The sequence below is a fragment of the Sparassis crispa genome, assembly GCF_003851025.1.
Source record: "Sparassis crispa DNA, contig_000000F, whole genome shotgun sequence".
NCBI classification, from domain to species: Eukaryota; Fungi; Basidiomycota; class Agaricomycetes; order Polyporales; family Sparassidaceae; genus Sparassis; species Sparassis crispa.
This window is the reverse complement of record NW_020939747.1, coordinates 2474883-2488281: the sequence shown is the minus strand read 5'-3', so window position 1 is coordinate 2488281 and position 13399 is coordinate 2474883. Positions and strand designations below refer to the sequence as shown.

The 13399-nt window shown below is 52.1% G+C and overlaps 6 protein-coding genes across 6 annotated transcripts; 3 read left to right on the top strand and 3 right to left on the bottom strand.

The window, feature by feature from the left end:
• Window positions 1–228: 228 nt before the first annotated feature.
• Window positions 229–1984, bottom strand: SCP_0109000 (Imidazole glycerol phosphate synthase hisHF; the record flags this gene model as incomplete). The annotated part of the gene is made up of 2 exons (XM_027753130.1): window positions 229–1809; window positions 1865–1984. 2 exons carry the CDS (start codon window positions 1982–1984, stop codon window positions 229–231), a joined length of 1701 nt encoding a protein of 566 aa, XP_027608931.1.
• A 218-nt stretch (window positions 1985–2202) lies between these two features.
• Window positions 2203–3662, top strand: SCP_0108990 (D-3-phosphoglycerate dehydrogenase 2; the record flags this gene model as incomplete). The annotated part of the gene is made up of 2 exons (XM_027753129.1): window positions 2203–2565; window positions 2622–3662. 2 exons carry the CDS (start codon window positions 2203–2205, stop codon window positions 3660–3662), a joined length of 1404 nt encoding a protein of 467 aa, XP_027608930.1.
• Window positions 3663–4020: 358 nt separating this feature from the next.
• Window positions 4021–5276, bottom strand: SCP_0108980 (DNA repair protein; the record flags this gene model as incomplete). The annotated part of the gene is made up of 5 exons (XM_027753128.1): window positions 4021–4150; window positions 4212–4336; window positions 4391–4520; window positions 4580–4991; window positions 5045–5276. The coding sequence occupies 5 exons, from the start codon at window positions 5274–5276 to the stop codon at window positions 4021–4023; spliced, it is 1029 nt and encodes a 342-aa protein (XP_027608929.1).
• Window positions 5277–5491: 215 nt separating this feature from the next.
• Window positions 5492–6479, bottom strand: SCP_0108970 (54S ribosomal protein yml6, mitochondrial; the record flags this gene model as incomplete). The annotated part of the gene is made up of 3 exons (XM_027753127.1): window positions 5492–6189; window positions 6240–6393; window positions 6447–6479. The coding sequence occupies 3 exons, from the start codon at window positions 6477–6479 to the stop codon at window positions 5492–5494; spliced, it is 885 nt and encodes a 294-aa protein (XP_027608928.1).
• A 409-nt stretch (window positions 6480–6888) lies between these two features.
• SCP_0108960 (40S ribosomal protein S16-B) lies at window positions 6889–7430 on the top strand (the record flags this gene model as incomplete). Its single annotated transcript, XM_027753126.1, has 3 exons — window positions 6889–6930; window positions 6984–7363; window positions 7421–7430. 3 exons carry the CDS (start codon window positions 6889–6891, stop codon window positions 7428–7430), a joined length of 432 nt encoding a protein of 143 aa, XP_027608927.1.
• A 614-nt stretch (window positions 7431–8044) lies between these two features.
• Window positions 8045–13351, top strand: SCP_0108950 (hypothetical protein; the record flags this gene model as incomplete). The annotated part of the gene is made up of 32 exons (XM_027753125.1): window positions 8045–8068; window positions 8128–8258; window positions 8320–8397; window positions 8454–8833; window positions 8892–8952; window positions 9001–9131; window positions 9188–9215; window positions 9264–9732; window positions 9791–9895; window positions 9948–9963; window positions 10013–10086; window positions 10146–10227; window positions 10293–10546; window positions 10610–10720; window positions 10771–10785; window positions 10839–10961; window positions 11017–11055; window positions 11114–11155; window positions 11207–11251; window positions 11300–11383; window positions 11439–11710; window positions 11761–11800; window positions 11856–12071; window positions 12124–12149; window positions 12203–12664; window positions 12719–12727; window positions 12780–12789; window positions 12840–12877; window positions 12929–12992; window positions 13045–13086; window positions 13141–13201; window positions 13263–13351. 32 exons carry the CDS (start codon window positions 8045–8047, stop codon window positions 13349–13351), a joined length of 3621 nt encoding a protein of 1206 aa, XP_027608926.1.
• Window positions 13352–13399: the final 48 nt, after the last annotated feature.

The following is a 13399-nucleotide window of genomic DNA, read 5'->3' as shown; positions in this document are numbered from 1 at the left end:
CTTTGTACTTTTTCACACTGAGACGTCCGTTTCTCTGTTAAACTGTCCTTTTCGATACCGTCTGCACGTTCTCTCCGCTATCTATCTGCCCATTCTGATACATCAATTCCCTTGTAGTCGATGTATGGTACCTTTGTCCAGGTTCCCAATGTATGTATGTGCGATTGTGTCTAGCGTAAATAAATTACTCGAAATTGTAGCATCGGGTACACTATGTGTTGAGTTATTCTACTTCCTGACATTGATGTGAGCTGCGGACAACGCTTCCTTGACCTCCCCGATGGTCACCTCCTCGCGATGGAATATACCGGCAGCTAGAGCGGCCTCAGCCTTAGTCCATGTAAACACCTCCACGAAATGTTTCTCCCCACCAGCACCGCTGCTCGCTACCACGGGTATTTTCACATTCTTCCTGACGAGCGTGATGAGATCGGTATCGAAGCCAAGACCTGTCCCGTCGCGGTCGATGCTGTTGAGAACGATTTCCCCAGCGCCTAGCTTCTCCACGCCTTTGGCAAGCTGGACCACTGAGAGAGGCCGGTCCTCCCGTCCGCCTCGGACGGTGCACTGGTACCACCACGCCTTACCGCGCTCGTTTTCCGAGCCATCTGGCTTGCCCAGAAGAAGCTCGTCCTTGTGTGGACCGTCGTAATCGGCATCGACGTAAACCCTCCTGGGGTCAATGGAGACCACGACCGCCTGCCGCCCATAGGCATGCGCAATGGTCTCGATCGCGCTTGTACCGTCTCCCTCTCCGATGCCCCCGTCGCGAGCACGCTCGCGCATCTTCTCCACGGCGAACACCGCCTCCGTGGCGATGCTGACCTTGTCTGCGCCTGCGCGGAAATATTCACCGGCCACTTCGAGCGCAGACCGTTTCGTCCCATCCGGGTCCACCGTGTCCTTGATGCCACCGCCGATGGTAAGTGGCACGAAGACCTCCTCTGCGGCAGCACGCACGACGACGAGCATGGGCTGGTCGAGTAAGGGCGAGTGGCGGAATGACGTAATATTCATGAGACACAACTCGTCCGCACCTGCAGCGTAGTAGCGCGCGGCGAGGGCGACAGGTTTGCCGAGGTTACGCACGGCACCAGCAGTGCGCGTGCGGAGCGAATCGGTGCCGTCTGCGGCCGTGGGAGCTTTCTCCCGGACATCATACTGGTCGCCCTTCGTTACAACGAGGTCCCCATCATCGTTCGACCGAACATCCATGCAAGCGATGATGCGCTTCGTGAAGCCATCCCTGGCTCTGGGGGGACGAGGAATGGGCGACGTGGGAGGCGCAAACATTCGGAATGATTCTTGTTCCCGTAACCACGCGTCCAGGATCCTCAGGCCCGCAACCCCAGACTTCTCGGGGTGGAACTGTGCGCCGAAGACATTGCCCTTTCGCACGGTGGCGTAGAAGACCTCTTGGCCGTACTGCGTGGTTGTATGAGCCCATTTCGCGGCCTCTACATTCTTCCAGTCGTATTTGGCACGATATGAGTGCACAAAGTAGTAGTAGGACGTTTCGTCCATGCCCTCGTGGATCCTGTCCGGGTCGAGAAATTCAGCAGAATTCCAGCCGATGTGGGGCACCGCCTTATCCGAGTTATCAAACTCCTCAATGACGCTTGGTATTATTCCTAAGCCTGAGGAAGAGGGGGATTCCGTGGACGATTGGAACAACACCTGCATGCCGATGCATATTCCAAAATAAGGTCTGCCAGACTTGATGTACAGGCGGAGGGGCTCGAGAAAGCCTCTGCAAATTAGACCATCTATGGCGCTGCCAAAAGCCCCCACTCCGGGGAATATGAGACTCTAAACAGTTTGAAATAGTAGGTAACTTCGTTGGTAGAACTGACGGGAAACTGACGGTGGCTTTATCAAAATCCTCGAGGGACGATATCCATTTAAACTCATGGCCTAGTTTTTTGAGCGTGTTCGCTAAGCTGCGGACGTTTCCTGCGCCGTAGTCGAGGAGGTAGAGACCCATGATGGAGAGTAGAAACTACTGGCCGAGTCATGATGATGGTAAGTGTTTGATCCAGAATCTAATCGGCCCAGGCGCCTGATCTGATCTTTTCGCAAGATGGCGAGTCAATTGAATTTGAAGGAAGACCTTCGCTTCGCCTGACTTTCGCGAACTCCTCGCTGAACTGATTCACACCCCGGTCCTTCCCTAGACGCCTTACTATTTCAACGACATTCAAGATGACCGCTGCAATAAATATCCCCGCTTCACGCACTAACTTCAACGTCGTCTCTGCCTCCGTCTCCATGTCTCCCCCGACCTCCACCATTCACGAGCGATTACGCCGTGACTCGATAGGTTTGCCTGCTATTCGAGCCCCAAGGGTCTTGCATCCCATCGAGAACGAGGATCTGAGGCTCCTTCTCCTCGAAAATATCAGCCAGGAAGCCGTCAAGGCTTTCCGTGCTCAGGGTTTCCATGTCGATCACTTCACCAAGGCGATGTCGGAGGACGAATTGCTGCAAAAAATCGGCTCCTACCATGCCATAGGCATTCGTAGCAAAACCAAAATTACAGAGCGTGTCATCAAGGCAGCCTCGAAGGTGAGCATGGGGTTTCTCTTAGCAATTCAGAGTTCCCGCTGAGCTGGCACTGTTAGCTTCTGGTAGTTGGGTGCTTCTGCATCGGTACGAACCAAGTCGATCTCTTGACCTCTGCAAAGGCTGGGATTCCCGTCTTCAACTCTCCGTTCTCCAACTCGCGCTCTGTCGCCGAGCTTGTGATGTCCGAGATCATTGCGCTCTCACGTCAGTACTTTCAGCGTGCCTGGGAGTTGCGCGAGGGTCTTTGGAACAAACAGTCCAAGGGTTGTTGGGAAGTTCGTGGCAAGACCCTCGGTATCATCGGGTACGGACACATTGGCTCGCAGCTCTCCGTCCTCGCCGAGGCTTTCGGTATGCGCGTCGTTTTCTATGACGTCCTCAACATCATGCCTTTGGGCTCAGCACGCCAGCTTGACACCCTCACTGCTCTGCTCAACGACTCTGACTTTGTCACCCTACACGTTCCCGAGCTTCCCGAGACGACGAACATGATTTCCACCGAGCAGCTTGTCCAGATGAAGAAGGGCGCATATATCATTAATAACTCGCGCGGACGGGTTGTCGACATACCCGCGCTCATCTCGGCGCTCGAGAGCGGGCATCTCGCGGGTGCGGCGCTCGATGTTTACCCCGCGGAGCCGGGTTCGAACGGTTCTCCGTTTGATGACCAGCTCAACTCGTGGGCGAGCACACTCCGCTCAATCCCCAATGTGATCCTGACACCACATATCGGCGGCTCCACGGAGGAGGCGCAGCGCATGATTGGCGAGGAGGTCTCCTCTGCCTTAGGTCGCTACCTCAACTATGGCTCGACGGTGGGGTCGGTCAACTTCCCCGAGGTGGACCTACGCGCCATTACTGCCGAGCAGGGCACCCACGTTCGTGTATGCCATGTGCATAACAACATCCCCGGTGTGCTCCGGCAGGTCAACGAGGTGCTGTCGCCGTACAATGTTGAGAAGCAGTACTCGGACTCGAAGGGCGACATTGCGTACCTCATGGCAGATATCGCAGACGTCAGTCCTACCGATGTCAATAAGCTGCGGGAGCTCATCAGCCAGACTAAGCCCAACATCCTCACGCGCCTGCTGGCGTAGCGCTCTCTTTCACCCCCAATCTCCACATCTGCGCATGGTGGTTGGTTTCTTGTGGCTTTCTGCACTCGTGCTTCAGAAAAAGCCTGCATTCTACTGCGGCACCTGGAAGCCTGACGGCATTCATATTACTTATTGTATCCCCCATTCAACTGGACATCGTATTATTGCAGAAACTACATCCCTTGTATAGACACTAATCACCCCGCTCTGACAATACGAATCTGTACTTTAGCGATGCTGTGCGTGCGGAGTGACATGATCTGGCTTATGTGATCTGGTGTAACACAACAATCGTACACTCGAAGTTGGGCATTCACAAGGAAGGGAACCGCAGAGATGGCGACGAAGTCCAAGGCCCTCATGCGTCTTCCTCTGGGTCTCCGATACCGCTCTGGAGGATAGCAAATTGAGTCTCGGACTCCGGTAGGCACGGCGAGTCATATATTTTGGCCTGGCGGTTAGCACCACGGCCCTTCTTCAATTGTATGCTATATTGCGATGAAGTCGCGTCAGAGATGGGCCTGACAGTGTGAGAGGAAGGCGCATTACCGGGTAGTGGATGCATGAGCTAAGATGTTTCCTCCGATCGGTTTCTTCTCGTTCGCCATGTACGGGCCAGCCGATGCATCCGGGTTCGACATCACCTGGTTGGTCATGACAACGGCAATGCCAAACTTTGGGGTATGAATTAGTACAGCACGCCATTGCATTGAGGGCAAGCTTCGTACCTCATCGGCTAGCCGTTGCAAGGTGCGTAGGAACTTTCCCAGGTGTGTCTGACGCGCTGAAAGTTCACCGCGCCCGCTAAAGTCCGATCGGTAGAGAGCTGTGCACGAATCCACGACCAACAGGCAAAATCTGCCCGGGCCATGTCAGAGACGCGCGCACACAATGAGGTATGCTGGACGCATGCCCACCTCGATTCTGACATGAGTGCACTTGCCGACGCGAGGAGCTGGTACTGATGATCCGCGTTGTATGCCCTCGCGTACGCGACGTTGTCCAGGACTTCCTCCCCATTCAACCCCAACCTCTCCGCAACCGCGAGTAACCGCACCGGGCGGAAGGTACCCTCTGTGTCGATATAAAGGCACTTTCCCTCTCCGCCACCCATATCTACAGGTAACTGGCACGTCACCGCGAGAGTATGGCATATCTGCGACTTTCCGGTTCGGAACTCGCCAAAGAGCTCGGTGATGGAGCCAGTTTCGACGCCGCCCCCAAGAAGTGCATCAAGATTCTTGGATCCAGTGGTGATGTGTACGAGCTCAGAGCGACGCGCATGGACTTCTGTAGCGCTTTGGAATCCAAGCGGTATAATCTTGTGGGCTATGCCGATCACTTGAGTATCAGGGTGTATGGTGGAGGAATTGAGAACGCACCCTCTGCAATTATCTTGTCTGCTTTCTGTTCGGATATACCCTTAATCTGCATGAGAGCTTTCTTTGGCGTATATGCAACAGCTTCTACTGTGTGGAGTCCAGATTCTGCGAGTTTCTTGACGTCCTGAGCGGTGATGCCGGACTCCTGGAGCTTCTGCACGAGGAGGGGACCCGAGACCTGGACATCCTCTTCTTCTTCTTGGTTCTGCGAGGCCTGAGAGTGTGATGCCATGGTTAAGTACGACTGGGAGAGGGTGAAGTCTTGCTGGGGTTCGTCGGGGGTTCTGCAGAGTGGCCGCGCGCAGTCGCGTTCTATCACGTGAACGCGTTCTCAACAGCAACTTGAACGAGTACTTCTAATCTCGAGCTTGAGTCCTCTATAGCTCTTTCCCCCAGGCCAAGCGCTCTAGCGTGATAAACATTGTATGTAATTGAATGTCAAGGACGCTACAATTCGTAGGAACGAGGGGGGACAGACGGTTTCCTGAGTGTCTGCTCAAACCACTCCACCGCTGCGAGGTCGAGGATCACCCTAGGCCATTTCACCATATCATATACTCTCACATCCTCCGCTGTGATAGTCTCGACCTTGTAGATGTTGCAGCTGGCCCTCTTCAACCCTTCCGGTACTGTCTTGAGACCGGACACAAATAGCGCCTTTCTCCATCCGAGCTCATCGATCCTCTCAGCAAGCTCTCCAGTCTTTGCACCCGGCCAGTCCAAGCTTTCCACAACACCAAGACAGTTCTCCTTCACCCGCGCACTCAGCGCAACGCGCATGCCCATCTGGAGGACCTTCCTGTTCAGTTTTGTAGCGAAGTCCCGGGGCTTCGGGCCAAACGCCACTCCTCCTCCGCGAAGCATAGGGCTCTGGCCGTCCCCAAGACGTGCCCTACCGCTGTGCTTTTGTGGCCGGATTTTGCGACCGGATCCACGCACCTCACCGCGTGTCTTCGTGCTGGCCGTTCCCTGTCGCAGAGAGTCCAGGTGGTGCACCACGCAAAGATGGAGAATGTCTCGGCGGATGGGATGTGCGAAAACAGAGGGATCCAGTTCAACGACGTTGTCAGACGCTGGCGGATCGTCTGCCTTGGGGCGTATTAGTGAAGACATCGTCAGGTACACCGGTTCGGCAAATGGTGACGCTGAGATCCATAAGTCCCATGTATCCTGGCCGACCGTGATGCACACACACCTTGGGAAGGACCTGCTGCATTGGCTGCAAAGACCTGATTCAATGCTTGTGAAGGGGGAACCGCATCATGCTCAAGTTGCTGGACAAGTGGATTGACAAGTAGCGGGTCACTTGTCAGCGTCGACAAGCGACGAGACACCGCGAAAGGTGCAGACTATACGACAGTATACTTCAGCACTAGTGAAACGAACACGAGTGTTGACCCACCTGCCCCAGAGCCCTCCTGATCGCAGACAACATGGGCAACAGGAGCTGGAGGAAACGGTGAGACTCGGGAGCAGACACGGGCGCTAATTTGTGCCCGTGGGAGAATTTCCTGTGTCAGGGCTAAGCAGAGTCAACCGCCCGCACATCGACGACTCAATTTACAGAAGACCTCCGGAGGGTGAGTTTATGATTCCGAACCATCTTTCGTGCTCTGGGAGGACTATACTGTGTGGTTGCAACAATCTTCGCGTCAAAAACGCGGTGGAAAGAGATGGATCCGACCTGTTTGCCCTGGATGACGCCTAACTCGTTGTGGCATCCCTTGCATCTTTTGGCTGTTGCTGTCGTGCATTTTTACTCTTCGACTGAACCCTGCTCCGGATTTGTGCTGAAACCTATATCGTATAGCCCATCGTAGGCCTCGATCTCCTCTCTCCACATAATGGCGTCAGTGAAGGCCGTCCAGACATTCGGCAAAAAGAAGGTACATTATTAGCTGTATTGGGTATGTGGTCTTATTCACTGTGTATGAGCTAGACTGCTACTGCGGTGGCGCACGCGAAGGAGGGACGGGGACTCATCCACATAAACGGCTCGCCCATTAGCCTCCTCCAGCCTGAGCTCCTGCGCCTTAAGGTCTACGAGCCAATCCTCGTTGCTGGTGAGGAGTCGTTCGGCGTCATCGATATTCGCGTACGCGTGAAAGGTGGTGGACACACTTCGCAAGTGTACGCCATCCGCCAGGCGATCGCAAAGGCGCTCGTTGCGTACTATGCGAAGTACGTCGACGCGTACAGCGCGATGGAGCTGAAGAAGAAGCTGGTTGCGTACGACAGAACACTACTGATTGCGGACCCGAGGAGAATGGAGCCCAAGAAATTCGGCGGTGGTGGTGCCCGTGCGCGCAGGCAGAAGTCGTACGTACTAATGCGTTTTTTCTTCTGCAACGCTGGGAGCTAATCACGTTTCCTTAGTTACCGTTAAACACTGTTTTCTGGCTGTTGATACACTTGCATTGTCATGTTTTCTTACCTCCTCACTTCTGTATGCCATGGCGATATGCAAAATCTATGACGAGCATACTACGCACATCAGGTCAACTTGTACAGCTACAGGAATGCAAAAACTCAGAATGCAATCAGCTCTGCTGTGCTCGGTGTGCGTCATGCATTGATGTCCTGATACTCCTATCATCGACTTGGGAGTAAGAGGCATATGCCTCAAACATTCTGTGATCTGATCATTATTTGGATGCGACTGTGGTGTAAATTTATCTTGTGAGAATGTCTCGAATTTTTGGGTTTCTCAATGAAGAACGTTTCGTTCCCTTCTAAAATTTGAAGTAGTGTTTCGTTTGAGGTACCGAGACGAACCGAGGCTTATGATACGACTGGTGTCCAGGGCAACATGACAGTCATTTCCCTAGATACTGCCATAGGTACTCAGTCCGTGCAGATTTGGTGATCGCAACTTGTTCGCAAGCCGAGGAAAAGACGCGCGGCCACGTGCGAGTTTTGTGTGACGTAACGCGACGCGTCGACAGCCACCCGCCGCTTTCTCCAAGACGAGTTCTGAGTTCTGATCAAGCGACCACATATATGTCGACGTCGCACATCTTTGAAGTAGGTCTTTCCAAAAATTCGTTTGTTTATGATACTCATATATCTCTGGGGTGATGTAGTATAGCAAAAGCAGCAGAGCAACTTGCCATGGGCCTTCACCGTGTAAAGGTACACCCATCGAGTTAGGAGCCCTGCGGTATGGAGAAACCACGTTCGGGGAGTACGGGGAGACTGTGCAGTGGAGACATTGGTACGTGCTGAATACCTTGTATCTTTTCAATGTTTTGACATCGTTTTGGGTTGTCTTTCAGGGGATGCGTGACTCCAGAAATTTTGGGACGGTTGGCGACTGTGAAGTTAGAGCGTGTACCAGGATTTAACAAGCTCATGTCAGCACCCACCCGCGATCTTGAATGCCACTGAAGCGTAATTCCCCTTATGACAGGTCCGCAGATCAGTCTAAAGTTCGGATAGCAGTTGGTCTGCGTCGCGTCGATCCTTCTGACGTTCCAGAAAGTGCCAAAGTGCCGAAGACTCTTGCTGGCGATGTGCACACTATTCCTAGTCCTAATGCACCTGAAACACCAGGTCCCAGCCAGAAGAAGAGAAAGGCCGCCTTTGAGGCTGCTACGGGCGCGTCGCTGACCCCGACTCAGGCAAGTTCGTCACAAGAGCCCGGCCCGCAGTCCCACCGCCGCATTTCTCAACAAGTATCCTCCGAAGTGATTGAGATCGAAGATGACGAAGAGGTTGTAGAAGAGGAACCCAAGGACGAGTTGTATTGTATGATGAAGACTAGCATTGTCGGCGTACAGTATTACAAAGGTCGGTCTGAAACGCCTTCCGTACGGCTCCATGTATGCTGACCCAACATACATCGCAGGGCTAGTAGGCCCTGGAGAAGAGGTCCGGCTTGTTAGGGAGCCGCACAACAAGTACGACAGGTAATGCTTGCTGTCTCACTCATGGGGCTACTCTCACGCGAAGCTCAGGAATGCAATTCAAGTGAAGAACATAGGCAATACACAAGTTGGACATATCCCACGACAAATTGCCGCGAAGTTGGCACCTCTGATGGACCGCAACGTAATCACTGTTGAAGGTGTCATGCATGAGGGAAATCGTAAGACATTACATATGTTCAGTTGGTGGTAAATCAGCGTGCTGATTGTTGGTTAGTCACCGGCTTTAGTTATTCCCTTTCAATGTCGGTCTCGATTTTGCCTTTATGCCTCATTTCCTGACCCATTCTTAGGACTCTGAAAATCTATGGCCCTTCCGACAAACGAGCTCATCTTGAGCCGCAACTCATATGGGCCACCCCTCAGCAAGGGGGATTCTCCAAACCGGTTAACGGAGTGAGAAAGGTCCCCGGCGCTCCTGCTAACAGCAGTGTTCGCGTTCCATCATACTCGCAGCCTGTCGCGGGCCCCTCAAATTCGCAAGTACCCTCACATTATGCGAGTCAACGTCGTCCTGCCGGGATGACGGCTTCGCAGGTTGCCGCGCAACAAGAGGCAACGCGGAAACAGCAGGAGGCGCTACAGAAGGCGGCGGAGTTGCGCCAGATCTTGAACAATTTGGAGAAGGTGGATGACGAAGGCCGGCGTAGCTCTTTACTCGATACTCTTTGTTCGGTCGACGACGTGCTCAACTTGCCGTTGCACCCGAGCCCACCGGGCATTCAGAGTGGCGATTTGAAAGTCAACTTGCTGAAGCATCAGGTATGTTTATTTGTGTGCTATAGCACGCCGAATCCCTCGTCTCTAACATACCTTACAGAGTCAGGCTCTGCAATGGTGTATTGAACATGAGTACCCGGTGCTCCCGAAGAAGGAAACAGATAAGCCTGTGCAATTCTGGCAACTGAGGAAGAACGGAAGCAAGGTAACGCCACTGCACAAGTTCTGCGGTATCTCATTAACTTTAATCTTATCAGAATTATTACTACAACAGTTTGTGCAGCCTGACTCACCTTGTCTTGTGATTGACTTTGTGCTGCAGTTGCTACCAAAACGCCTCAAGAAGCTGCTCCTTTTCTTGGAAGGGGTGCTCTATGCGCCGACAGCATGGGTCTAGTACGCTTTTAACCACCAACGTTTGTCATTAACACACCGACGGTCTTTTTGTATTGCAGGGCAAGACGTTGACAATGCTATCTCTCATCCTGGCCACGAGTGCCGATGTCCCAATAGACTATTCCAAGGCAACCCTGATAGGTACGACATATATGCAACGATCGCGGGGTGTCCGGCAGCGTTTCTCATGTAAGCTTTACTTGCAGTGGTCCCACTCTCAGTCATGTCAAATTGGGAGAAGCAGATAGAAGATCATATACAGCCCGGAGTACTTACGTCCTGCGTGTACTACGGGACGAGCCGCTCAATGACCGCAGCACAACTGAAAATTTACGATGTCGTCATTACGACTTACCAGACAGTTACCAAGGAGCATGGCGATCTCAGTGGCGCCAACGGAGGGGAACCTTCCAAGAAACGGAAGAAGATGGAGAAGGCGTTATTCGACGTTCAATGGAAGGTATGCACTCAGAATGATCAGAATGATTAGCTTGATTCGATGTAGCATCTATGATTCTGGTAGCGCGTAATACTCGACGAAGGTCATAATATCCGTAATCCTCGCACTAAGATGGCCAAAGCTGTCTGTGCTCTTAGTGCTCAGCGACGCTGGGTCTTGACCGGTACACCTATTGTGCGTGATGTTTATCTCTAAGAGGTGCATGTTGACTGACCTCATCACAGATTAATTCACCAAAGGTATGTCACAAGCGGGTGCCTGGCTGCGTATATTTCTAAAATGTTATTAACAGGATCTTGGCTCCATCCTTACCTTTCTGCAAATCTGCCGACCTCTCGACAATGAAGATTTCTTCAAGCGGATGGTGCTGCGCCCGCTTAAGGATGGTCAGCCTGCTGGTGCTGAATTGTTGCGTGTATGTCTCGTTTTATCTATGTGACGATGTGAACTTCTTACTGGTAATTGTTCAGGGATTGATGAGTCACGTCTGCATTCGCCGTACCAAAGAGGCTGGTCTCCTAATTCTGCCCTGATATCTGCGAGCTGATGTTATGTGTGTTCCTCCAGATGCAAGATAGCGAGGGGAATACTCTGATCCCTCTGCCTCCCGTAAGTACATTTGTTGGCACTCCACAATAGTACTGTCACTCCCCATCGCAGGTGGATATAACTCTCGTACCTGTCGCTCTCACGAGAGAAGCTAGGGTGTGTCGTACGCTCCATGAAGTTGATCCTTGCTCACATCAAATTCAGGAGCTATACGATGCAGTGGAGCAACTGTCCAAGGAACGTTTCAACAACCTAGTCGAACGTCATGGAGGGATACATTCAGCTGCTGTGCGTGCTCAAGCTTCTTTCCTTGTCGCACTAGTGTTGAGCCTCTGTGATGCAGGTGCAATCCAACGTACTCAGTATGCTGACGCGTATGCGTCAACTGGCATTACACCCCGGCCTCATTCCTGCGAACTATCTAGAACAATTGCGCGCTGCTGATCAAGATGAAGACGTTCCTATGGAGGCTGTCAATGTCACTCCTGAGGAGAAAGCACGTCTGCAAGATGTTCTTGCGCAAGGCATTGAGGACAACGAAGAATGTCCCATTTGCTTTGGCATCTTGGCCGAGCCAAGGATCACAAACTGTGGTCATATGTTCTGTCTAGCTTGGTGCGTATCTTCCAGATTCGTTTGGTCATCTCTCCAACCTGCCGTTGTAGCATCACGGAGGTCATTGCACGCGATCCAAAGTGCCCGATGGTGCGTTGTTTCATGCGTAGCATTCAAATTGCTGTTCTGAAGGATAAACCTGTAGGATCGGCGTCCATTGGGAATGGGTGGCTTAACAGAGCCTCTACCCCCGTCTGACCTCACTCAGGCACCTGTCCGGCAAGATGATGATGAGGATGATAACGACAGTCTGCGGTCCGGTTCTTCTGCGAAGATAGAGCAGTTGGTGGACCTGTTGAAGCTCACACCTTCCACGGAAAAATCACTAGTATTCTCACAGTTCACGTCTTTTTTGGATAAGGTAAGGCTTCGTTCTTTTCTGTGAGTTCCAGCAGCCTCACATTGTTTTCAAGATCGCTGAAACTCTTGAGAAAGAGGGGTGAGTCTCTGTGTCTCGTGCCTATCTCTATGAATGTTTACTTTGATTCGCAGCATTTCGTACGTCCGCTTCGACGGGAAGATGTCTGCAAGGCGACGTCAGGAGACTATTGCGCGCTTTTCGGTTCCTCTAGACGGATATTCCAGCTCTGTGGGGATGTTATCATCTACGCAAGCGAGTTGCTCCCAACCACAATCGCAGTCAACTCGCCCACGGACCCGGTCTAGTCGTGTCAGCTATGCTGAAGACCATGCAGCATTCCGTGATGACGACAATGATGCTGACTTTGTTGATGGAAATGATAGCGATTTCATTGACGATGATGACGACGACGACGCTCCCAAGAAGAACAGACAGGGGAAGGGGAAGGGGAAGAGGGCGAGGATTAGTAACATCGTGTCGACCACCACCTTCAACGGTTCCAGCTTTGACGGTGTGAATCCGAAGGTCATGCTCATCTCTCTCAAGGCGGGTGCCTTGGGTTTGAACTTGACGGTGGCCAACAATGTGTATCTGTGAGTGTATGAACCGTTTATAATCTGATGAGTTACTCATCCCAATTCCAATAGAATGGATCCGTACGTACTTTACAAGGGTTTCTGCTAATTACTGACATTAATTCTGCTTTAGCTGGTGGCAGGTAATGTTACAGCTGAGGTTAGGACTGAAGAGGTACTGACTTCTTGATAGGAAGGAATCGAATCTCAGGCCATCGACAGGTGCAATCGGTGAGTATACCATGTGATGACCGTGCTGTTGTTAACTGACTCCTACCATAGCATAGGACAGACGAAACCGGTGCATGTCTATCAGCTCATTGCTGAGAACACCGTGGAGTCCACGGTCAGCAGTGGTGCCTATTCTTATGCCAGCAACTGACCTTGTTATGTCGTAGGTTATTGATATTCAAGAGAAGAAGCAGGTCATGATCAAAGAAGTATGCAGGTTAACATTTCCATGAAATGATGATTGACGATTGTACCGGGTATAGGCCTTCTCCGGTATCAAGAGTAGAGAAAGTCAGCGCCAGAAGAAGGAAGCTAGATTACAAGGTCGGTCTGCATTCGGCGCTCGCTTACACATTTGTTTCTGAAGATATTGTGTTCATTGCAGAACTTGTGGCGCTATTCGGTATTCGACAGGAAGCGGCATCGCAGAACGGGGCTGGAAAGCAAACCACCCTAGACGACTGCCATGCTTAACGTTTTAACACGTAAAGAATGTCTGCGTTGCGTTGAGGCTGTTTAAGC